The sequence below is a fragment of the Cuculus canorus genome, chromosome 22 (assembly GCF_017976375.1).
Source record: "Cuculus canorus isolate bCucCan1 chromosome 22, bCucCan1.pri, whole genome shotgun sequence".
Taxonomy (NCBI): Eukaryota; Metazoa; Chordata; class Aves; order Cuculiformes; family Cuculidae; genus Cuculus; species Cuculus canorus.
The window spans coordinates 5414965-5439630 of record NC_071422.1 but is presented as its reverse complement, the minus strand read 5'-3'; the positions used below and the strand labels follow the sequence as shown (position 1 = coordinate 5439630).

Sequence of the window (24666 nt, the reverse complement as noted above, 5' to 3'; positions counted from 1 at the left end):
GACACAGCAAGAAGGTACCCCTGCTCAGGGCTGATCTGTACCACGCTCCAATGGTGAAGGGTTAAGAGCAGTTTTGATATGCAAGGCTGAGTCTCACAGCTCCCTTTGGCAAAGAAAAGAGCTCGGACTGCAGCAGCCACCCCAGCTTTTGCAGGCCGTTCACACTTGGCTGGGTTTCATCTGCCTCCACACTGAGGGCTGGCCAGTCCGCACAAGCAGCCAGGGAAGACAAAACCAGACGGATTCCCTGTCTGCTTCTTGCCTGGGCCTGCCTCATCCTGCAAGGAACAGCACTCTAACCAACACCCTGTACTCAGCACCCCAGAAGCTGAGGCAGAGGCCAGGCTGGTGTGCAGACCCTGCCCACCTGGGCTCCATATCACCACGCAGGAGCGGGAAGCAGGGCTGGGTACAGCACACATGGGGCGAAGGGACACCGATGGTGCTTGGTGGGGTGGCAGAGGGAAAGATGAAGAGGTGAAGCAAAAGGAACGGAGCAGATCTACTTGGCTCACACTCTTTTGCACCCCGATCTGGCTCCTGTCTCCACACCTGGGGACAGGGCACTCCCTTTTACCTTGTCAGCTGGCGTTAGCTTTGTCCATGGCTTATCCGCTCGCCGGTCGTAGTCTTGAGCATCTGTTACTTCCACATATTCATTAAACCTCAGGATCTTCCTGGCCTGCAGCTCTGCCACTGTAGGCCTTTGGCTAAGCTGAACACCAGCAAGAACAAAGAAAGTTAGTTTGTGCCACGTCCACGAAGCTGCTGAGGAATAAGCATCCCAAGAAAAACTAAAAGCCAGTTCCCTCACTGGACCCAAACCACAGACACCACGAGGTCCTATGGCAGACCCGCTTACAGGCTGTGCAATCTCATTTAAATCACGAGACAGCCTAGGGCAGAACCAAGGCCACAATGCCAAGGAGAAGGAAGCCGCTGTGGGGTTTGGGAACAGCCATTGCGAAGGCAAGCCCTGCATGGCACCCCCAGACCAAGCAAGCCTGTCTCCTGCTTCAGCAATAGCAACGCTCACATTTCATACTTGCAGGCCCTTGGGAAGTCTTTTCTTGCCAACAACCACAAGTGACTTGGACTCAGTAGCCAAAACAGCTGTCGCTCTGCTCAGTTCTCCCATGCCACTGTGACTTTAGAAATGGATTTTGGGAAGCCTGGTGTGAAAGCTGTGGCTGCTGAAGCACTCTGTTAAAGCCAGGCCAGCACCAGCAAACTTCTCAAGTGCCAGGAGCCCAATTTAGGTCTCATCCAGCTTGTTATGCCCGATATCAGCTCAGATCTGCCCCTGACACATGTGGCGGCAGTGCCAACGGCTCACCGTTGGCGACAGTTTGTGTTCCAAAGCCACTGCAGTCAGAAGGCACCGGGGACACTTACACAACACCCCCATGACTTCACCCCCAGCAAGGTACCCATGATGTGCTCATCACCACCACCGTCCCTGCCAGCTTGGCCAGATGGCAATCACAGCACGAAAGCCAGCAGTACCTTTCTGGTGAGCCTGCGCTTGATCTCTCGCTTCTCAGCTTGACGGTCCGCTTCATTTTTCGCTGCCAAGGGAAAATATACATTTTTCCTGTAAGCATGATCCCAACTCGCAAATCCTCTTTCTCTCATTTCCCTTTTCCTGGAGGTGACGGGGAAGGAAAGGAAATTAGGAGCCAACCGCTTGGTTTTAGCTGCTGAAATTGGCCATGCCAGGGCTAAACTGTGACAGTTTTGAAGAGTGCTTTCTGGAGAATATTGACCTCTATCAGATTATCTACGCAGCCTAAAGCATCTGCACTTACTGCAGGTGGAGCAATGCAATAAGTACTCAAATACCTCCTGACAGTGGCAATGTGGGTTTTTACACAGCACAAGTTGCTCACTCCAGCCCCGCATACATTAAGGATTAATGCCTGTATTGTCAAAATACACCCGAACCACTTTGCCAATTGCCTCTCCCCAAAGCCATTTGCTCAGTGTTTAAAGAGAATAGCAGCGCAGATAAATATTTTAAACGGAAACTTCCTGAACTGATGTTTCCCTTCCCTCAAGATGTTTATTTAAAGCTTTTGCAGAGTGAGATGTGGCCAAGAGAAACAGCACTGGCTGAGCGATGAACCGCTGCTTTTTGGATCACACAAGACAATGCTCTAATGTCTGGACCGCAAATAAAAGTCCAGCCCAAGCAAAACCACCTTTAGCAGTTCTTGCTGTGCAACATCGGGGTCCAAACCAGTCCAAACGCTTTTCCCTGAGGTAGCAGGCGGGGACAGGCTGTGACGCTTTGAGCTGTATTGCTTGGTACCACTGCTATGGTCTGATTCCACCCAGTGTCCGATTATAATGAAGTTCTAGGGAGAAATAGTTGAACTGCCTCGCTACAGCAAAATAACACAGCATGGTCCTCCAGTTCCAAGCAGATTCCAGGTAGACTCGGTCTAAGCTGTTAAAATAAACTTATTTTATTACTGAGGACCACTAGAGAAGCATTACTCACGCTGAAGTATGTTCCTTTGCTCGAGTTCTTCCGCTGTCGGCCTCTGACTCAGTCGCCTAAAAAAAACCACAACAAGTGCATGAAATTTTATCTGGTTACTCCTCAGTAGGGGATGAGGAACTCACTGCTGGGTCTCAGTGCACTGGAAAGCTTTCCCCAACACCCCTCACTCACCAGTGGAGATCACAGCAGCCCTGTTGCACGCTCTCCTCCACTCCAAAGCTTAGGGAACCACTGTGGCCTCTCTAGAGCTCAGAGGCAACTTTGCAGGGAACTCAAAGAGATGGAAGAGCCTGGACTATCAACAGCCCCGGCTTAATTCACCACCTAACACACCAGCACTCAGCCTACCTCTGTCCCTGTCTTACACAGCTGTAATGTTTCTGTAGGCCCTGAGATTTTCCCCCCTCACAACCCATTTAGCATCTGGAAACAGGGGCCTTTCAGGAGACGCTGCTCAACTCCAGGAAGAGCTTCCAGCTTCTACAGCCTCGGGGGATAAGCAACAATTAACCTCCCAGCCCTGATCCAGCAGCAGTGCCCAACCACTCCTTACGTCCCAGCACAGGCAGCTTAGACATGGCAACAGCATTGTCCAGTCCCACCACGCCGATGGCTCAAACCCTACACCCTCCTCCATTCTTCGTACCTGATCAGTGTTGTCCCAATCTGGTGCCGAATTTCATTCCACTCCTCCTTGCTCTTCCGAGGGAAGACAATCTTCTCCTCCTGCAGTACGGTTGTGTTCCCCAGCTTTATAGCTAGCGTGTCTTTCCTCTTCACTTTGTTAGCCAGCGTGCCTGTGGGGAGGAAAAGCATCGGGATACCAGCGATAAGAGCTGCGTGCCCCTGGCAGCTGCGCTCTCCCCTCAGACCTGCTTTCCCACCTCTGCACTACAGCTCTGGAGTGAGCCAGAACCAGTCACTACAGCAGCAGCCAGCATTATGGCTCACCTAATGCCATCCCACCTTGAGGGGTAGGACAGCACAAGCTATTGCAGGAGCCACCTGCAACTGGAAGGGGTCATCTCGGCAGATGAGCGTATGCTTTGGCTGTGGAGCCTTTGGAAAAGTGAGGACATGTGGTACATCATGAAATGGAGAACCGGCTGCTTTGAAGCACGGTGTGAATTAGCATTTTGATTCAAAGCTCAATACAGCCAGGCACGAGTTCAGCGGGGGGGGGGGAAACACCAGTTGCAGTGTCAAAGCCTTACTGTTGTGGCTTTCATCTTCTTCCTCATCCTCATCATCTTTGTACAGGATGGGCCCCTCCGAGTCCGAGTCGCTCATCCCTTCGTCTCCTTCCTGCTCCTCTGGCAGGACCTGGGGTACCAGTTTGGGGATGACTGTGACAGATGGCACATCTCCAATATACACGTGGGGACCCAAATTCTTCTCCTCTTCCTGGTCATCGTCTTCTTCTTCCTCATCGTCTGGACTAACGAGAAGCACACTATTACATCTCTTAACCCCTGGGATCAACACCCTGTGCACTCTCCTCCATCCACAGAAGGCAGTTCTGTGGGGAGCCCAGGAACCAGAGATGCCAGAGCAGCCCCGTGATCCTGCAACCATCTGCAGAGGAAATGCCAGAGACAGATTCTTTGCAGAACCGAACAGCCTGCCCACCCCCCTACTTTGGGATTTGCAGGTTCAACTCTGTTGTAATACAGGACAGTCCTTTCTCCATTTCTGTTTTGCAAAATGAAAAGCTAAGGAAGGCCACAAATGGATGAAATCCGGGACTTTGTTTTGTCTCAGTGCAATTAAAGACAGGCCTGGATTCCCCGCATCGGTCTGTGTTTCCAGTCTGGAACCCATTTGCCTTTGTGAGCAATAAAATCCCTGAAGTGGGGTTAATTTCACAGGGAAGAGGCAGTGGCCCCCCAGGAGGCTGGAAAACAGATTCAGCCAAGAGGCAAAATGGTTTCTGGGTTATTGCAAACCACTGCAAAGACACAAGCCCTGTGCACAGCCCTCCTTCCCCATCCCAGCCTCGAGGCAGGGGTACAACACCACCGTGCCAGAGCCCAGCACAACCCACACTGCTGCCAGGAGGCACTCACACTTTCAGCATCTCGATGGTGACAGGCAGGGACCTCGTCCTGCCCAGGGTGCCGTTGTCTTCTCCAAAGCCATCGTTCTCAAAGAGCAGTGAGTGAGCCCTGTGCGAGCCCTCGGCAGGTGGGGTGGCAGGCAGAGGACTGGCCAGAGCCTGCTGGATACGGATGTGCAACGGGATTTGGGGCAGGCGAGGGAGCATGTGTGGTTCTGCAAACCCTTGCTCTGCTGTCCTTTTTGACACTTCCAGTGACCTGAAGTCTTCAGGAGGAGTCTCTTTGGGTAGGTCTAGGGAGCGAGGATGGTCCAGGAGAGGGGTGGAGGTGGGCAGGGGCACACGCGGAGGCTCGGGTGGGATGTGCGTGGGCAGCGGCGGCGAAGGTGAGGGCGGTGGGTAAGCAGAGGCCACGTGTAGTGGTATCGGCGCGGGGCGGTTAGATGTCACCGTCCTGTCGTTCGGGGGCTTGGATGCAATCGCTGCCTCCAATGTGGTGTTAGGCAGGAGGCCTCGCTTCGGCGGGAGAGGAGGGGAAGGCTTGGACAAGGCTGTACCACTGTTCATCGCTTGAGAAAGTTCAGCTGAAAATAAAAACCACAAAAGCCACTATGTTTAACAGGTAATTTTCCAGACACCACTGTGGGATAAGCACAGCAAAGTCCTCAGAGCCTTGGACCGAGCAACCTCAGCTGCTTTTGCTCTAGAACTCAGTGCCAGGAATAACCAGGTTGCAGGCCTCTCGCTTGTCTTTCCTGCAGCAAAGGTAAGAATTGGGAGAGCTGCCAGAAACACGCCGGCTGGGAGAAGTCTGCGTGTCCCTCAGCTTTAGAGAGAGGGGCAGCAGCCGCCCTCAAGTGATAGCAGATGGAGCTCGCCCGGACCCCCTCGCTGCCTCAGCCAAGGAATGCAGGTATCTGGGGCACGTACGGCTATATTTACAGCATCAGTTTGCAAAGGAATCTTAGACATCCCGGTCACGCCAGACACCAGTTGTGTTTACAGCAACCTTGCACATTAAGACACTGTTTGGGAAGGCAAAAGTGAGAAAACAGGAATGTGCTTTCCCCCTTTCCATTCATCTGCTAGACCCAGCCCAAGAACACCTTGCTGCTGGCAGCTCCTGCCCGAGAGTGAGGTCCTGCTCTCCTCCCTCTGTTCCTTAAGCACCACGGGAGCTTCTCCACAACTACAAAATAACTAGCAACACTTCCAAAAGCATTTAAAAGTCTTGAGTCTACAAAGAGTTTAGGAGGGAGGGAGAAACGGAGACCGTGTCCTATCATGGAAAAGACTGGCAGCAGGCAAGCTCAGGATCCTACCTCACCCCTGGGGCTCTTAGGAAAGAAGTTCATAGAATCATGGAGTGGTTTGGGCTGGAAGGGACCTCAAAGTCCATCCAGTTCCACCCCCTGCCATGGGCAGGGACACCTCCCACTGGATCAGGGACACCTCCCACTGGATCAGGGGCTCCAAGCCCCATCCAACCTGGCCTGGAACCCCTCCAGGGATGGGGCAGCCACCACTGCTCTGAGCAACCTGTTCACCAGTGAAGACCACTCTTGGTCTATGAGTTTGTAGCATTTAACATTTGTGTATCAATGGTTTCTTGGGCTTGGAAAGGTTTTGTTTAAAGAGGATTGAATTCGCTGCACGTTTCACCAGGTGCTGGTCACACAGCGGTGGCCCTGACACGGAGCTGGGAGGAATCCACGGTACCAGACACCACAAGAGGGTGCTGCGAGCGGGGAGTGTTTCGCTGAGATAAGGCTGCATAACTGGAGAGAGGTGGGCGCATTTTTGGGATGTTTAGCATTTTCAGACTTTCCCCTTGTAGATTAAAGGTCAGATTGTGCAAAACATCGAGTGCCCTTAGGTCTCATCAGCCCCAGCCCAGAGGGATTCCAGTATCTTCTCAAGAGTTCTCGAAACCTGGCAGGACCAGGCTTTGAAAGGGACCAATAGCTGGAAGAAGGAAGAGACAGGAAAGGGCCAGGTGCTGCTCAGAGCATCCTCCTGAGCCAGCCTTTCTCCCTTCAGTGCAACAAACCCAGTGCACAACGGCACAACCTCTCGTGATGATAAACCCAGTGCACCGATGGGCAGAACCTCTCGTGACCATAAAACCAGTGCACCAATGGGCAGAACCTCTCGTGATGATAAACCCAGGGCACCAATAGGCAGAACCTCTCGTGATGCACCACCGCAGCCAGATCCGGAGCTCCAGCACTGTGGCTCCCGAAACCTTCCAGCTCTAGGGCTGCTGCCAAGCTGCTGGCCAGTGGGACAGTAGCCTTTGCAGTGCTCGCTTTTTCAAGCCGATGCAGATTAAATTCCCACTCTCCAAAAATGTTTCCTGAGCTTTACTTTTTAAGTCCTGCATCTGACACCAGAACTGCTCAAAAAATAAGCATGAGGGAGCATCTTCATGAGGGAACAAAAGGGTGACTGCATACCATAGAATCACAGTATGGTTTGGGTCCTAACGGACCTCAAAGCCCATCCAGTCCCACCCCCTGCCATGGGCAGGGACACCTCCCACTGGATCCGGTTGCTCCAAGCCCCACCCAACCTGGCCTTGAACACCTCCAGGGATGGGGCAGCCACCACTGCTCTGGGCAACCTGGGCCAGGGTCTCCCCACCCTCACAGCAAAGCATTTCTCCCCAAGATCTCTTTCAGCTGAAAATTGTTCCCCCTTGCCCTGTCCCTACCCTTCCAGAGCCCCTCCCCAGCTTTCCCGGAGCCCCTTTCAGTACTGGAAGCTGCTCTAAGGTCTCCCTAGAGCGTTCTCTTCTCCAGGCTGAACAACCTCAACTCTCGGTCTGCCCTTGGATGGACACTCCTGCCCTGCCTTAGTGTACACCACCAGCGCAAACACAAACACCTGAGTCAGAGCACGCACCAAAGACCTGGGGAGAGCTCAAGCCCATCTACTGCTTCTGTTTATCTACAGACACAAAATCAGGCTTGCACAGCAATGACTGCACACACGCCATAGTTACAGAGCTGCAAAGCCTCTCTCTGCAGCCACATTCTCAGCCAGGAGACAAGAGGGGTGGCTGCTCTCCTCTCCTCCCCTCCACACCGCTGCAGGCACAGGAGCAGCCAGCCCAGCCCCGCATTGTTGGCGAGAGGCACAGCCCGTGCCTCAACCTGCGTTCCACAGACTGCTGTCTTCAGCCACATGTTTTGTTCTACAAGTACCTCCTGCAATTAGCGCTGGGGCATTTCAGACACCCTCCACAGTGTGTGCGAGCAGCTTAAAGAAAACTAGAAAGTATTTCACGGAGCGCTCAGGCATGGTCAGACTAATCAAGCTGGTCTGGTATATTGGAAGGGGGGTGAATACCAAGCAAGGCCACTTGCAAAACCTGCTGGAGCGAGGAGCAGCCCCACGCACAGCTGAGTGATGGAATTTGTACTGAAAGCAGAGGCCCAGGCTCCTGCAGACAGGAACTGGCACATGATCTTCACTTCTGCCACTGCCTCCCAAACCACACCTGGGAAAAGCCTCCTGTTTCAGTGGTAACAGCACAGACCTGTCTGAATCATTGAGGGTGGGGAGACCCTGGAACAGGTTGCCCAGAGCAGTGGTGGCTGCCCCATCCCTGGAGGGGTTCAAGGCCACGTTGGATGGGACTTGGAGCCCCTGATCCAGTGGGAGGTGTCCCTGCCCATGGCAAGCGGTTGCAACTGCGTGGACTTTGAGGTCTCTTCCAACCCAAACCATTCCATGATTCAATGATCCTATGATCTTCCCAAGAACCTCACTCCAGGTCTGCACTAGTTTCTGCTAATTAAACCAAACAGTTCGCAGGTGGCTTGTGAGTGATGAACGGGCCATCAGCTGGAAGTTCTCATTTACTCCATCAGAGCTTCATCTTCTACACTTCTAAAATTCCTAAACAGAACGGGGCCTCACTCGGCTTTAAGAAACTCTCCCTGGATCTGCTTGAAAAACTGACAGGGATAAAGATATTCAATTCTTTAAGCAGGAAGATTCAGCTCGAAGTTCAGCTGAGCAGATTTATCCATGGGACAAGACTTAAGGACTTTATCCATGGGACAATACAGCAACACCCTGGCCACAGACCTCAGAGAAGGGGCCTGGGTATAACCAGGGAAGTCTGAGTGATCCCTGCCAGCTCCTAGCGTCTCTGCACCAAGTGGAAACCACAGACCCCAGCAGCAACGGCCAGAACAGACACAGCCTGGTGTGAGGTGTATATTTTTGTTTTGCTTTTCACAAAGACAGCTGAAAGCATTGATTCTCACCGACCACAGACTCACAAAGCAAAAATCGCACAGACCATCTACCAATCCCAGCTGCCCACAGCTGAATCCCAGCCCTCAGTGCAGCACCGACATCTAAAGACACTGTCTTACAGCTGACAGAAATGCTTTCCCCTCGACTTGAACCACCACCTCTCCTGCCAAAAGAAGGCGAGGACTCCCTCCTGCAGGGAGCTGTTGGAAACACGGATGTCGGACAGATTGGATGGCAGAAGACGCCAGTAATTACATTGTTCTCGGCCCACGTATGCCCTGGCTAACGCAAGCCTCAGTATAAACCTGACCATATTCAAGAAAGACATATGTGATCATAGAATTAAGCTCTCCTTCAGTTTTGCTCCTTTTCATCCATTTTCTTGCTCTCATGTAGAATCACAGAATGGTTTGGATTTTAAGGGACCTCAAAGCCCATCCAGTTCCACCCCTGCCATGGGCAGGGACACCTCCCCCTGGATCAGGGGCTCCGAGCCCCATCCAAGCTGGCCTTGAACCCCTCCAGGGATGGGGCAGCCACCACTGCTCTGGGCAACCTGTTCCAGGGCCTCCCCAGCCTCACAGTGAAACATCTCTCCCTAAGATCTCATCTCAATCTCCCCTCTTTCAGCTGAAACGATTCCCCTTGCCCTGTCCCTGCCCTCCCTGATCCAGAGCCCCTCCCCAGCTTTCCCGGAGCCCCTTTCAGTCCTGGAAGCTGCTCTTACGTCTCTCTGGAGCCTTCTCTTCTTCAGGCTGAACAACCCCCAACTCTCTCAGCCTGTCCTCCTACAGAAGGGGCATTTCCTGTATCACACTAAAAATCTACCCTTATGAAAGGAAGTGACTCTTGGAGCAAGAGCTTCAGCACATCTCTCGGTACAAAAAACAGCCAAGGGAGGCACTTACCTATTACTGAGTTGCTATTTCTGTTGACAGGTTTGGGAGGAGGGACGGGAGGCTGTTTGGCAGGAGCTGTGCTGGTTGTGGTCGTGGGAGCAGTAGTGTTGGCACTGGCGAGAGCCAGGGGCAGAGTCCTGGGGGCTGGGGAAGGGGCAGTGGTGGAATTCACTGTCTTTGCCACAGCAGGGGCTGTGGTGGAGGGTACAGTTTTTGCAGTGCTGCTAGCAGGCGTTGGATCCTTCGCCTGCGCTTCATTTGCCTCCTGGGATGTAGAGGGAGGTCTTTTTGGAGGAAGCAAAGGCTGTTTGGGAACATATGGCTCCTGAGGTGGATCCAGTTCGGGCCCAGATTGGCTGCTGGATGAGCCTGCAAAGTGAGAGAGTTCAGTTTGAGAAATGGAAAGGCCCAGAGAAAGGTGGGAAGAATCAAATGGAATTCAAAACTGGTCCTGGGAGAATCTGAATCAACCGATTTTGAACACATCTGGTTTCCTACCCTGCCTTTTCTTTGGTTCCTCAGCTGGAACAGGCTTCCTAAAGTTGGATGACTTTGTGGCCTCCTCTTCCTGGCCGGCTGTGTTACAAACACTGGGACCACCGATCGGGACTGTGTGACCATTCTTCAGCGCAGGTGGGTTCAGCTTCTCTGGTTCTTCCCCATCTGCAAGGGGACGGGAGGGGAGAGAAGCAAACAGAAAGCACTCAGAAAGGAGGGCGCGGAGGAGACGTGGCTGAGCTGCCATCGATCCACACCAAGTGAGCGTGTCTTCTGCAGAGGAGAGCACAGCGACACCAGCGAGCAGAAGCTGAGCACCCTGGATTTCATAGCATGCTTTGGGTTAGAAGGGACCTCACAGCCCATCCAGTTCCACCCCCTGCCATGGGCAGGGACACCTCCCCCACTGGATCAGGGGGCTCCAAGCCCAATCCAGCCTGGCCTTGAACACCTCCAGGGATGGGGCAGCCACACCTTCCCTGGGATTCCATTATCAACAAACAAAACAGTTCAGCACTGTATCCCATTGAGGGTTTTTCTCCTTCAGCAGCCTCAGTCCACCACCTCATTTAGAAACGATGCTATCGCATTTAAGCCTTCTGTGCCCAGGGCTGTGCCACAGCCCAAGGAAGTCATAATCACAGTTAAAAGCCTCTAGCAGCTTTTGTGTCTGCTCAACATTGCAGACCTCCTTGCTGCAACACAAATCCAACACGAGTGGAGTGATCTACTGGAAATGCAATAAGAGATTTTGATAATGTCTTAAAATTAGTTGAAACACCTCTATTTTCTTCCTGTTTCTACCCTGAATTTGGCATAAAAAATCACCACTCTACCCAATACATCCCACAGAGAAGCCCATTTCCTCCCTTTTTAACCTTTGTTTTAATCTGATGCAATTATACATCACATCCTGATGGAGTTCATCTCCGCTAATTCTGCTTTTACAGGTTCCAAACGTTAGAAGCAAGACCTCGTTTGGAAAAATACCCATCTTCTTTTCAGCTCATGCTTTTGAGAGCACTTGGTCACAATGAGAAAATAACTCAACCACTCTCTGCCTCTGTAATTGCCCTGACAGGCAAACTCTTGATAATATTATTCCCCAAATTAGACTTAGCATCCACTCTAAAGGGGAACTGCCTATTTTGACCGCTTTCCAACTCCAGAAAACTTGAATAAATCACCAATTTGATTAGAGATCCTTAGCATTTTCAGTCTACCGTCTCTCAAGCAGTCCCAGTGCATGGCATCGTGGGCCAGGTCTGCTCTGCTGCTCTGATTTTAGGTGATTTATTCCACTGCCCTCTTCCCATCTCGTCTCTCCCCCTAGGTATTTACCCTCCTTTCCCTAACCTGGGGTTAATTCAGAAGCTGAAAGCAAAGACGCCAAGAAGTCAAAAGGTCCTCAGGCTTTTTTTCCTGCCAAAAATAGCCATAGTTCCTGAGGAGATGGCAGTCGGCACTGACTCGCTTGCTGAGCTGCCCTTCCCCGAAACGCAGGAAGCGCAGAACGCAATGAGTGGGAGTTTCCTCCCCAGCCAGGGCTGAAACTTGAGAGGTAAACTGGAGCTTTTATAGCAGCCATCGCCTCTGGCAAGCTGAATATTTCAGCAAGGGAGACAGGAATGGTGTGATCCAGCTTTCCTTACCATTCAAATCTTGGGTGCCCTCTCCAGCAAGACGTGTGGAACGCTCCCCACGGCCTTCTCACACCACCTTGCTCCTGCCTTTGGTTTCAGTCACCTCCTCCAACATCAAGACAGCCCAATGCCATCGTCTTCCCTCACTGTGAGCCCAGCAAAACCTGATGATCACTGGCCCACAGCGATCCCACTCTGCTGCACTGGTCTGAAAGCCTCTTCTACACCTCTTCCCTCCCTCATCCCAAAGCATTTCCAGCATTTAGCCCCCTAAGAACTTGCCTAAAAAAATTAACCGCCCTTGTCAGAGTAGGTTTTAAAATTACAAGTAAACACAACCACCTACCGGCACCATCTTGTGACCGCCCGAGCGTCTTAAACTCACAGAAGGGATTAAGATAATGCGCTTTCTAATCTAACCCTCCTGACAATGCTGACTGCTCCCTCGTACCTTGGGTTTGCACTTTGGCCAGATCACAGCCATCTTCTGCTTCTTAAGCCAGATCAGATGACTCAAAGCAGAAAATAATTCCGCCTCTCAGCCACGTTTCTGTTACACCCTCTCAGTCTGGAAGATCTCTCCTCTGTCATCTCTAGTTGGAAGTTTGTTACCTGAAGCCTTTGATCTCTCTTCCACAGTTTCATCCCGTGACCTCATACACTTTTGCACCGCGGTGAACTCTCCCTCCAGCTCAGCATTTACACCCTCGGGTGCCGATGGCTCTCATACAGCACAGCTGCAAACAACTGTGAGAAGACTTCCCCTCTCAGTTTTGCTTTCAGTGGTTTGGTCTGAAAAGCCACTCTTCCACCTCCACTTTTCAATTTGCATTTTCCTTAAAACCTTGAAATTTGCTTTAAACGAAGGCTGCCTCTGCAGTTACACATCATGGAATGGTTTGAGTTGGAGGGGACTTCAAAGATCACCCAGTTCCAACCCCAGTGCCATGGGCAGGGACACCTCCCACTGGATCAGGGGCTCCAAGCCCCATCCAACCTGGCCTGGAACCCCTCCAGGGATGGGGCAGCCACCACTGCTCTGGGCAACCTGGGCCAGTGCCTCCCCACCCTCACAGCAAAACATTTCTCCCTAAAATCTCACCTAAATCTCCTCTCCTTCAGCCCAAAACTGTTTCTTCTCATCCTATCCCTGCCTTTTCTGATCAAGAGCCCCTCTTCTCAGCTTTCCTGGAGCCCCTTTCAGTACTGGAAGCTGCTCTAAGGTCTCCCTGCATCCTTCTCTTTTCCAGGCTGAACAACCCCAACTCTCTCAGCCTGTCCTTATAGCAGAGGTGCTTCAGCCCTCAGATCATCTCTGTGGCCTCTTCTGGACTTGCTCCAACAGCTCCATGTCCTTCCTGGGTTGAAGACTCCAGAACTGGACACAGGGCTTCAGGCGAGTTGCCACAAGAACAGAGTCACCTTGGTCCCACCTGCTGCTCCCACTGCTTTGGATGCAGCCCAGGCTATGGTCGGCTCTGAGCTGAAGACCAGGCTGCTCTCACATCACATGTTCCTGTCCTCTCCCTCAACACCTAACAAGCAGCCGGGTGACCAGATTGTGAACTGACCTGCCTGAACAGCTCTTTGGGTAGGACGGCCCCAACTCAGAGATGTCAGGGACAATAGAAAAGGGGGTGAGACCTCTTTGACAGCAGGGCAAGCTTCAATAAGCTCAGCCATGACTATGCCACCACACCATGAAGCACCTTGGCTATAACCCTTTGAGGAAATGCCCCTACCCAGGCGGCTCAGCAGCCATCAATTAGTTTCTTTTTCCAAGCATGATGCCTTGGAAGCTGAGGTCCAAGGTTGTGGCTCTCCTGCAGCGCTTAGAGTGTGATCAGAACAAGCTGGACACGGTGAGTGCAAGTGTGATGGAGGAGCTCAGCAGGATGAGACACAGAGGCTGGAGCAGGACACGGAGAGGAAGGACGGGATAGGAAGTGACAGGGAACAGGCCTTCCCTCCCTGCTGGCAGCACGCAGGAAGGTGTCCAAGACAGGCATTGTGCTTTCTTAGCACCATATTCCTTGCAGAGAAGGCTGCTGCTGCCATCCTTACTGGGTGCAAAAGTCAGACAAGAGAGATCGAAAAAGGCAGGACAGATGGGAACTACGTTAGCAAAAAGCTATCAAATTTGTCTCCCAAAAAAGCCCAGCGGCGAGGGTGAAGTTTCGCTAGAGTAGGATCAGTGACACAGAACACAGACAAGAGGAGAAGTTCATTTGCAGACTCACCCTGCTCAGGCTCTTCCAACAGAACCCCTCTTTTTACCAGCTCCTCTCTTGGCTTTCGCATAGAAATCTTTCGTTCTAAAACTGATATTAAATTGAAAAACAGCACTCAGAAAACAGGGTAGAAGTTCAAGAAGATACTATTTTAAAGGAATCCTCTGGAGGAGGCCTTCAAATGTCACTATTTTTGCATGGATTAGGAGGAGGGACTGCAGGTTCAAGCCTGCACTTCACACTCGATTGCTGATGGCGGAGCAAACCCGCCCTCCCCGTGGCTGCGTGGGGAGGTTCTATGCAAGGAAGGAATTTGTTTGTCTGAAACTACTGCTCCATGGCAAGGTGTTTCTGGAGAGATCGCAGGTGCCAGCCCATCACCAAAGCCACAGTTGGGTTCTTACGCATATCAGTGCTCGGGCTTGTGCCAGCAAGCCCTTCTCATTAGCCAGATGGCTAACGGCAGGCTTCCCAAGCGCAGGAAGGGAATCCCACCCCGTGTCGATTACTCTACCTTCCGAAGTCTCCTTAAATTTGTCACTGCTTTTCTTTTTCCTCCATTTCCAGGGTTTGAAGATCTTGCCAAAGCTTGAAAACTTGCTTTTCCTCTTTGTAGGAGGTGTGGTGTCACCCGATTCCAAAACGTCTACCCCCATGCTGGCATCAGTTGGGGGGTGATCCACCTCTTCGGCTGCACAGGAAAGAATAAAGACGTTACCTTCGTGCTTCTTCCATCTCCCACCACCAGCCCCTTTCATCCCAGGAAACAGCGGCGCACGTTCATGCAAAGAAGGGAGCAAGACTCCATGCCTTCACGTAGCCCATCAGCGTTTCACATTAGCTTGGGGAGACAAGAGTGGGGTTTCCGATGTTAACGGTGCAAAGGGTAACCGGTAAGAGGCTTTCGAATGAAACAAGGATTAGTTTAACTTTGCAGCGTCACAGCTTCGCCCAGGGAACACAAATCACTTGGCTGCAGTTTCTCATCTTCAGCTGGAAGCAACTGGTGCTGGACACAAGTAATTACACGAACACAAATACCTTCCAGAGTGCAGAGCCGGCTTTCGCGGCTGTCTACACACACTGGAATTACCAGACCCATTACACCAGCTGTAAGAGCTAGATCTCAGCCTCTCTGATTTTCCCCTCTATAAATAAGGCCAGCAAACGCAGCCAAGAGCAACAACCACACAGGAAAGCAACACAATGCCGGCCTGCGCTCCACCTACTGTACTCGAAGTCTCTGGAGAACAACACGAGAAGGACACAGAGGTGGGAAGGGACACGCAAAAAAAAAAACCCAACTTGCTAAAACAACAAAAACCCTCATAATAAAACAATGTGTGAAGCAGAACCAGCACATGGAACACTAAGGTGGTGATCATCAGTGCTTGGCTTCACCTGGTGTTACTGTTTTCTGGGTATTTGTGAGACATACGGGAATGCTCACCAACAGCAGGATCACAGAATCATGGAATGGTTTGGGTTGGAAGGGACCTCAAAGCCCATACAGTCCCACCCCTGCCATGGGCAGGGACACCTTCCCCTGGATCAGTGGCTCCAAGCCCCATCCAACCTGGCCTGGAACCCCTCCAGGGATGGGGCAGCCACAACTGCTCTGGGCAACCTGGGCCAGGGCCTCCCCACCCTCACAGCAAAACATTTCTCCCTAAGATCTCATCTCCATCTCCCCTCTTGCAGCTTCAAACCATTCCCCCTCATCCCATCTCTGCCCTCCCTGATCCAGAGCCCCTCCCCACCTTTCCTGGAGCCCCTTTCAGTACTGAAAGCTGCTCTAAGGTCTCCCTGGAGCGTTCTGTTCTCCAGGCTGAACAACCCCAATCTAGCAATGCCTGCGAAAAAGCAGAAATCAGAATGCACACAACCAAAGTGAAGCCAGCTGGGAGCCTCCTTCATGGGCTTAATTTCCAGGCTGAGAATCCCTTGGCTTCAGCGCTGCAGATGACAGGAGCACCCACGCTGCGTCGCAGAACTCCGTGAGAATACACACTATCGAAAGCAGAGCCTGGAGACTTCCTGCAGTCCCACAGCACAGCCCTGCCAGCACCACAGGCCGAGGTGCCGCGTTACAAACTGCACTTGTGTGTCTTATTTTTGAGCCTCCAAGTCAAACATTCTGGAGTTTGCAAGGCTCCTGGGATCACAAAAGACCTTTCCATCAACTTCAGACATGCCTGTGTGAAGAGCCTGCAGAAAAGACAATACCCACTAGGCCACGCGGAAAGTTCAGCCAAGAATCCCTTTCTCCTTAGGCTAAAAGACTGGGAAAGGAATTTTAGAGGAAAGACGTTTTGCACACAGGACAAAGAGCTCATAATGTATCTGCTGTATCCCACAAACATCCACCAGAGATACGGACCCAGATGTGAAAAAGCAGATTCCTGTCAACACAGGGAAGAGCAGATCCAGGAGAGGGGAAAACAACCAGAGAAGAAAAAATGAAATGTTTGGTGGAGCTCTACCTGTGACCCTGCCATCCCTCCTAGCCTGAGATTCCAGATCCCAGGAAGCGTTGAGTATGAGCAGCCCCAGCCACAGGCTCCGAGCAGCCTCGAGGCGACCGTGCTGGGGACAGGCTGACACTGGGCACCACGGCAGGACAGACGGACGCTGATTTTTCAGTCTGAAATAGAAGATGACTGAATAACAGGGAAGAGACAAACAACAGAGGCCACGCTAGCAGCACCCAGGAAACTGGAGAATGTTTCAGCAGGAGGCTCTGGATCATGTGAGAAGCTCAGTCTTTAACCAAATGACTGAGGAAGAGGAAAATCAGCCCAAAACTCCATTTTACAGAGAGGCTGGAGTGGCATGGAAGCGCCACTGTGCTAACCAGCAGGAGAAAAAGGCTTTTCCAAGCTGACTGTGGTCATTTCAGACTGTACCTAGAATGCACAAGCTTTCCTGTTCCAGGTTCCTCTCTTCACTTGCAGGACTCCAGATTTCATAGAACCATGGAATGGTTTGGGGTGGAAAGGACCTCAAAGCCCACCCAGTTCCAACCCCTACCATGGGCAGGGACACCTCCCACTGGATCAGGGGCTCCAAGCCCCATCCAACCTGGCCTGGAACCTCTCCAGGGATGGGGCAGCCACCACTGCTCTGGGCAACCTGGGCCAGGGCCTCCCCACCCTCACAGCAAAACATTTCTTCCTAAGATCTCATGTCCATCTCCTCTTTTTCAGCTCAAAACTGTTCCCCCTCTTCCTATTCTTGCACTCTGCACTCCCTGATCCAAGAGCCCCTCTCCAGCTTTCCTGGAGTGCCTTCAAGCACTGATTTCAGCGGTGGTTGATGAGGTTTTTCTGTTTTGTTGTATTTTGCTTTTATAAATCATCCCCTAACAGAAAGCTCACTCAGAACTGGCAAAAAGCTGATGCCAGCCAACAATTATTTCAAAAACCAAGATCAATTCAGCATCTGAGCAGCTGCCTAAGAAAAATCTGGATTCATAACAGGAGAGAAATTGGGTGGAAAGCAACACACAAGATGTCAGTGCTGATCTGTGATTTTCTGCCGGGAGGGAGGGTGGGTGTGAGGAAGTGGGGATGTAAAAAAAAAAAAGGCATTTCAAGTTCCCAGAAACCCAAGAGAAATTGTCTGGCTTCTTAGAGGCACTTTCTGCAGAGACCCGAACATTCGCCCCGGAGTTGTACATGTAATTCTAAAAAGCCGTATTCACTTTGTTCAACAGAGCGTTCCCAAGGTTTACCAGGCGGGCAAGACTGCCAGGCATCGGCTGTGGATTGAATTTGGATCCCAAAGTGCCAGGGAAAGGCACTGCCCTCACCTTTCCAAGGAGCAGAAAGAGCGCTGAGCGTAGTCATACCCTCACTCTATAGATCCCTTCCAGAATCGCTCTTTGGAAGGTAACCTGCATGCTGCCTCCTACCCGAGATGTCTGAGTGCTGCCCTAAGCAAAATGAGTTATTAAAAGAAAACTCAATCGTCAAGTCCAGGGATTAACGAACAGAGAGCTCAGCAAGCTGTGATGCCTCCATTTCCAGTTAGAGGGACGACACAAGCATTCCCCTGCCACAGCCGCCTCTGAGCTGCCACCACGTGAAAAGATGAGGCAAAACTGCTGAAGACGCAAGATAGTCCCAACGCCGGAGCAGTAAAAAAGCAGGCAAGGTCGGGGAGAGCCCAAGTGTGAGTTTGACTGCAAGCAGAAGCTTTCAGTAGCTCCTGCAACCCAGGTCTGGCTGTCCAAATACCATCCCAGGGTGGAGTTCCACTCCAGGTGCCTGAGTGCCATCAGCTGCAATCACACAGGTTAATACAAAGGCAAAGTTTCACAACGACATTCAGCACCGATATCAAATAACTGAGTTCTTGCTTCTCTGCCGTGCCACCCCACCAGCCACGCTACCCACTGCTGGGCAGCAGCTCTGGTCCAACATGAAAACACTCAGTTTCCATAGAATCAGGGAATGGTTTGAGCTGAAAGAGTCCTCAAAGCCCATTCAGTTCCATCTCTTTTCCATGGGCAGGGACACCTCCCACTGGATCAAGGGCTCCAAGCCCCATCCAACCTGGCCTGGAACCCCTCCAGGGATGGGGCAGCCACCACTGCTCTGGGCAATCTGTTCCAGGGCCTCCCCACCCTCACAGCAAAACATTTCTCCCTAAGATCTCATCTTAATCTCCCCTCTTGCAGCTGAAAACCACTCCCCCTCATCCTCACTCTACCATCCCTGATCAAGAGTCCCTCCCCAGATTTCCCAGAGCCCCTTTCTGTACTGGAAGCTGCTCTAAGGTCTCCCCGCAGCCTTCTCTTTTCCAGGCTGAACAACTCCAACTCTCTCAGTCTGTCCTCATAGCAGAGGTGCTCCAGCCAGATCATCTTTGTGGCCTCCTCTGGACTCGCTCCAACAGATCCGGGTCCTTCCCGTGGTGAGGGCTCTGTTCTGTGTCTCAAACCAGCCACGCAAGAGGGGAGATTGAACAGCAAATCCCCCAAGACCACCAGAGCCCACCGGGTGATACTGATGCCATGAAAGCTGTTTCCCTCCCAGACACATGATGGGATTCATTCTGTCCAGCTTTGCAGCCACGTTGCTCACAGCAGAGCTTGGAATGCCCCATCCCTCCCACACGCTCTTCCTTTTACCCTCCCTAATTACCACACGGACACAGACATTTAAAACAGGCTCTTGTGATGCAATTATGAATTACATTTACTGCTAATTAGCGGGTGGATCAGCAGCTGTAGGTGTGCTTTACTGATCTGTAGTTTAAATAATCTCATTGTTGAGCGATTGTTCACACTAGACAGAGCTCATACTCCCTCAGAACAGGACCTTCCCTTCAATCCACAGCCCATCACCAGGTTAAATTTCCATGACACGGTGCAGAGATTTGTATGGATGGAGCCTGGGCAGGGTGGATTCCCAATGCCTCTTCTTGCTTTGTGGGTCCCTAAGCTGCTCTGCCATGCAGAAACCTCTCCTTATCCAAGTTGTGCCCCAGGAAACCACTAAGAAGCCACAGCGCAGCACTCAGGGAATGAAACGGGGCGAAAAGAGACAAATCAGGTTTTAAGTGAAGGGTCAGAAGCATCAGGAAGCTGCTGTCCTCACCTAACCCTGTCCTTGCTGAGCACCACGGCTGCTGACCTGCGTGGCAAGCATGTGTCCCAGAGAGCAGCCGCACCTTCCTCCCTGCGGCCCTGGGTTGGAAAACCCATTTGAAACGTATTAAAAAGGCCAAATGAGGTGAGCCCAGGGGAGTTAGAAGGCTGAGAGCTTTCCAACAAGCAGGTCCCTAAGGCGCCCCCATGTCAGAGCAGGACCTTGTTTAACCTTTCTGAAAGAACCACATGGAGCATTGCCTTCGGAACAGGCCAGCACCCCATGCCCAACACACAGCCCCAGCCATGAGAAACTCCTGGAGAAAGCATCTACTGTACCTTCTGCACATCCCCTGGGTGCTTCTCCTCGAGAAGATGTCCTGAAGCACCCAACCTGCATCCCTCAGGCTGATCCCAGCACCCAGCGGGCTCTGGGGAGGGAGCCCTGGCTGCTTTCTCCCAGCTTCCCCACCGGAGCCTGTTGCCATTTCCCATCTCTCTGAAACACTTAACGAGTCCTGATCCTCTTCCATCCAAACAAGCAGGTGAATATGAGCTGTTTAAACAGCAGATTTGTGCTAACCCAAAATGTTTAGACTGAAATAGTCTCAAGAGACGTCACAGAATTGGCACAGTCTGGAGAAACAAGAAGGCAGAAAGCTCCAGCAGTGCCAAGAGCTTGGGATGAGGTTCTCCATCAGGATGACTGGCCGGCTGGTCCTTCAAACCTTCCTCTGCAGAAGGCTGTACACATTTACACTCAAGTCTTGCCGGTAAAATCCAGGTGGAAAAAAGCTTTTCTCCCACCGCACCTTGTGGGAGGTGTGTGCATCACCGCTGCGATGTGTTTTTCCAAAGAGGAGAAACCATTTCAGTGGAAGAAGCTGGAGGTTCGCAGTTGGTCTCCAAGCTCATCAGGCAGCCAGCAAGTGCCGTGTGTCATCTGCTCCCAAAGCTTTGGCCAGGCTTCCACTTCCACCACTACTCTCCATGGGTCAAAGCGGCAAAGCCAGGATCGCCGGAGTCAATAAAACAACCCCATGGGTTGACACCATGGCCACGCACGCAGGATGCTCACACAACCAGCAACTGAACTTCAGGAAACACTAACACAGAAGTGGAATGGTTTAGAGGACACATTGTGGTCCAAGAGAGAAAAAGCCATCACGTGAGCAAATCAAGTCGACCTTCACCTTCAGAGATCGAGCCCCAGAAAACCCTTTGGTCCAGCAACGCGCTCAAAAAAGGGCACGGAAGGGACTTTGGGTACCAACATGAATAAACAAAAAGCATTCATTTCATGAAGGATCATCTGTTACAGCAAAGATACTTGCAACAGCACGAGTGGCACTTCGGATACAACCATAGAATCACTGAGGTTGGAAAGGACCTCTAAACTCATCCAGTCCAACCACGATTCCATGTTTCTGTCATCCTCCCTGCCCTTTGTTGCAAATTCACACCGCCCTTGTTGCCTCGAACACCAAGGACTTAGAATCATGGAATCATTAAGGTTGGAAAAGACCTCTCAGCTCATCCAGTCCACCTATCAGCCCAACCCCACCGTGTCGACTAAACCATGTCCTGAAGTGCCACATCTACACATTTTTTGAACCCCTCTAGGGATGGAGACTCCACCACTGCCCTGGGCAGCCTCTGCCAGGGCTTCACCACTCTCTCAGTAAAGGCATTTTCCCTAATGTCCAATCTAAACCTCCCCTGGAGCAACTTGAGGCCATTTCATCTTGTCCCATCACTTGGTAGCTGGGAGAAGAGCCCAGCACCCACCTCACTACAACCTCCTTTCAGGGAGCAGCAGGGAGCGAGGAGGTCTCACCTCAGTATGCACACTCTTAAAAGAAATTAAACCCCAGCTGTGTGTCCTGGTGAATTTTTGAACCATTTTGACTCCGGCCACACACCATCAAAGCCGGTGTGTGGCCATGGAGAAGCCTTACTTTGTTTTTAACTGGCACACCACTACATAAGCTAAAAATCACTTCAAGATCCAAGTTAGAGACCCTAACAAAGCCAGACCGAAGGCTGTGAAGAAATCAAAGCCTTGCATCCCAGATGCTGACAATTCCTACTATAGTGCTGTATGCCTGGGAGGGAAACTCCTGATTTCCAGTGTTCCTGAAGAAAATGGCACAATCCTTGAAGGACGAAGGGTTGAGGGAGCCCCAGGACAGGACATTGGACTCAACTTCTCAGGAGAAGACTGAGGACGTGCTGCTTTTCTCCTTGAAACATTGCTGCAGACATCCAGGAGTAGATGGAGCAAACTTCAGCTCCAAAAGAAGATGCCCCTCACCACTGCCTGCACTACACCACACTATTTACCCCACTCCTCTTCAGAGATGTTATGATCCGTTCAATTCCATCTCCATTAAGAGCCTTCATCACAAAGGAAACAAGAAAGCATCAGTATTTTTCTTTGTAACAGGACTTGAAGCATGTAAATCATAGAATGGTTTGGGTTGGAATCATGAGCTTGAGCCAGATTCCTTCCATCTGCAAACCACAGTTCACCCAGAACCTGATCCATCACTTATTGTGGTGGTTACTACAGGATTTCCACAAATTCCAGGCGTTTCTGTTCCCAAGGAGCTCACCGGGCATTTCTGTCTCGCAGTCATAGCCTCAAGGCTCACATCCAGACAGAACTGCAGTAGTGAGACTTCGCTGCAGCGAAGGGCAGTGTAAATGCTTCACTAAGAGCTTGAAAACACTCGGACAAATTAGGCACACAGCAACTCAGAACAATTCCTCTGTTTTCCCAAGTCGCACCTGAAGTTCTGCTGCCACGCAAGCCCAGAAGGCACACAAGCTGCTCATTACATACCTCACATCCCCATCCCTTCGGAATCACACTCTGCAGTGCAGCCTGGACCGACAGCGACAGCAGCACCAATGGCCTTGCATCGCTGAGCTGGAGGGATCAACGGCCTTGCACTGGTGAGCCAAAGTGGGATCAACAGCCTTGCACCACCGAGCTAGAGCGGGACCACAGTGGAACCAGTGGCCTCACACTGCTGAACCTGATCAGGATCAACGGCCTTACGCCACTAAGCCAGAGTGGGATCACAGCGGGATCAACGGCCTCGCAACACTGAGCCAAAGTGGGATCAACAGCCTTGCACCACTGAACCAGAGCGGGATCACAGCGGGATCAATGGCCGTGCATCACTGAGCCAAAGTGGGATCAACAGCCTTGCACCACTGAGCCAAAGTGGGATCAACAACCTTGCACCACTGAACCAGAGTGGGATCACAGAAGGATCAATGGCCGCGCATCGCTGAGCCAAAGTGGGATCAACAACCTTGCACCACTGAACCAGAGTGGGATCACAGTGGGATCAATGGCCGCGCATCGCTGAGCCAAAGTGGGATCAACAACCTTGCACCACTGAACCAGAGTGGGATCACAGAAGGATCAATGGCCGCGCATCGCTGAGCCAAAGTGGGATCAACAACCTTGCACCACTGAACCAGAGTGGGATCACAGTGGGATCAATGGCCTTGCACTGCCCAGCAGGATCACAGAAGGACCAATGACCTCGCATTGCTGAGCCGAAGCGGGATCAACAGCCTTGCACTGCTGAGCTGGAGCAGGATCACAGCAGGACCAATGGCCTTGCATTACCGAGCTGGAGCAGGATTAATGGCCTTGCACCACCAAACCGGAGTGAGACCACAGCCGGATCAACAGCCTTGCATCGCCAAGCTGGAGCCGGATCGCAGTGCAACCAATGGCCCTGCATCGCTGAGCCGGAGCGGGATCCTCACTGGCTTAGATCCTCCTCGGCTCACACTGCTACAAACCTTCCTGCTGCCAAAACAGTGCTGATGCACAAACTGGAGAATAATTCAGCTCCCTCATCTTCAGCTTTGTTGTACCCGGCAGAGCAGTTGAGGATGCAAAAAGTTTTCAAGCAAACAGCTACAACTCCAAAAGCAAACAAAGACTCTTCTAAAGGAAACACTGTTAAGGTTAAAGCATCAAAAAAGCACTTTAGGTAAATGTTTCCAGCTTCCTATAACAGCTTTAAAAACTCTATGTGCATTTCCTGAATGGTCCAGTGAAGACGTGAATCCTGACCTTAAAGCAATAAATGACTGTGGTCACAAAACAGCCTCAAACAGTCCCAGCCCTTGGCTTCCCTGTTATTGTACGTTTCTAATCACCATAATCTTCACAAGACTTTTCCTCTCAGCAGCATCCTGCCAGAGTTAATGCAAGAACCATCCCTTCAAGTTCACAATTTATTCAGCAGGAGCTATGCAAGCTGCGCCACGAGAAAAGGCTTCTGATAGCAAAAGGCCATCTGTGGAAACACCAGGTCTGCTGGCCTCCAGCCCTGATGAAGGACAACGTCATTGCACCCAGCGAGCCCACTCCCCTGAGAACGACCGGCATCCCTGGTGCTGGGTGAGAGAAAGAGCCCAAAGCCAAACACGTTGGCTTCTCATAGCGCCTAAAGCGCAAGGAGAAGGCTCGGGGGAGATCGTAGAGTGGCTCCTAGTACTGAAAGGGGCTCCAGGAAAGCTGGGGAGGGGCTCTGGATCAGGGAGGGCAGGGATGGGACAAGGTTTCCAGCTGCAAGAGGGGAGATTGAGATGTGATCTTAGGAAGAAATGTTTTGTTCTGAAGGTGGGGAGGCCCTGGCCCAGGTTACCCAGAGCAGTGGTGGCTGCCCCATCCCTGGAGGGTTCAAGGCCAGCTTGGATGGGGCTTGGAGCAACCGGATCCAGTGGGAGGTGTCCCTGCCCATGGCAGGGGTGGAACTGGATGGGCTTTGAGGTCCCTTCCAACCCAAACTAGTCTATTGAGATACTGTCCACCTCCACGGACAGGACAAAGTCGACTGAAGTTTTACTTCTCCCTTCCACTCTCAGTGCCACTTATTTTTAGCAGCTCTTGAACAAGACTGGAGTGAACTTGAGGTGGGGAAGAGAGGGTCACTGGTT

At 51.7% G+C, this 24666-nt stretch overlaps 1 protein-coding gene across 6 annotated transcripts in view; it reads right to left on the bottom strand.

Annotated features, from left to right (window-relative positions):
- PHACTR4 (phosphatase and actin regulator 4) overlaps nt 1-24666 on the bottom strand; it is a 77436-nt gene that overhangs the window by 2457 nt on the left and 50313 nt on the right. For 5 of the 6 annotated variants that reach the window (XM_054086536.1, XM_054086540.1, XM_054086534.1 and 2 more), the window contains 10 exons: nt 14617-14793; nt 14112-14192; nt 10229-10393; nt 9740-10099; nt 4573-5146; nt 3721-3944; nt 3153-3303; nt 2504-2559; nt 1507-1568; nt 578-715 (listed from right to left, as the gene is read on the bottom strand). In XM_054086536.1, the coding sequence (XP_053942511.1) occupies nt 578-715; nt 1507-1568; nt 2504-2559; nt 3153-3303; nt 3721-3944; nt 4573-5146; nt 9740-10099; nt 10229-10393; nt 14112-14192; nt 14617-14793 (1988 nt within the window). The remainder of the gene's footprint in view (nt 1-577; nt 716-1506; nt 1569-2503; nt 2560-3152; nt 3304-3720; nt 3945-4572; nt 5147-9739; nt 10100-10228; nt 10394-14111; nt 14193-14616; nt 14794-24666) is intronic. The other variant, XM_054086539.1, reaches the window with a different exon arrangement.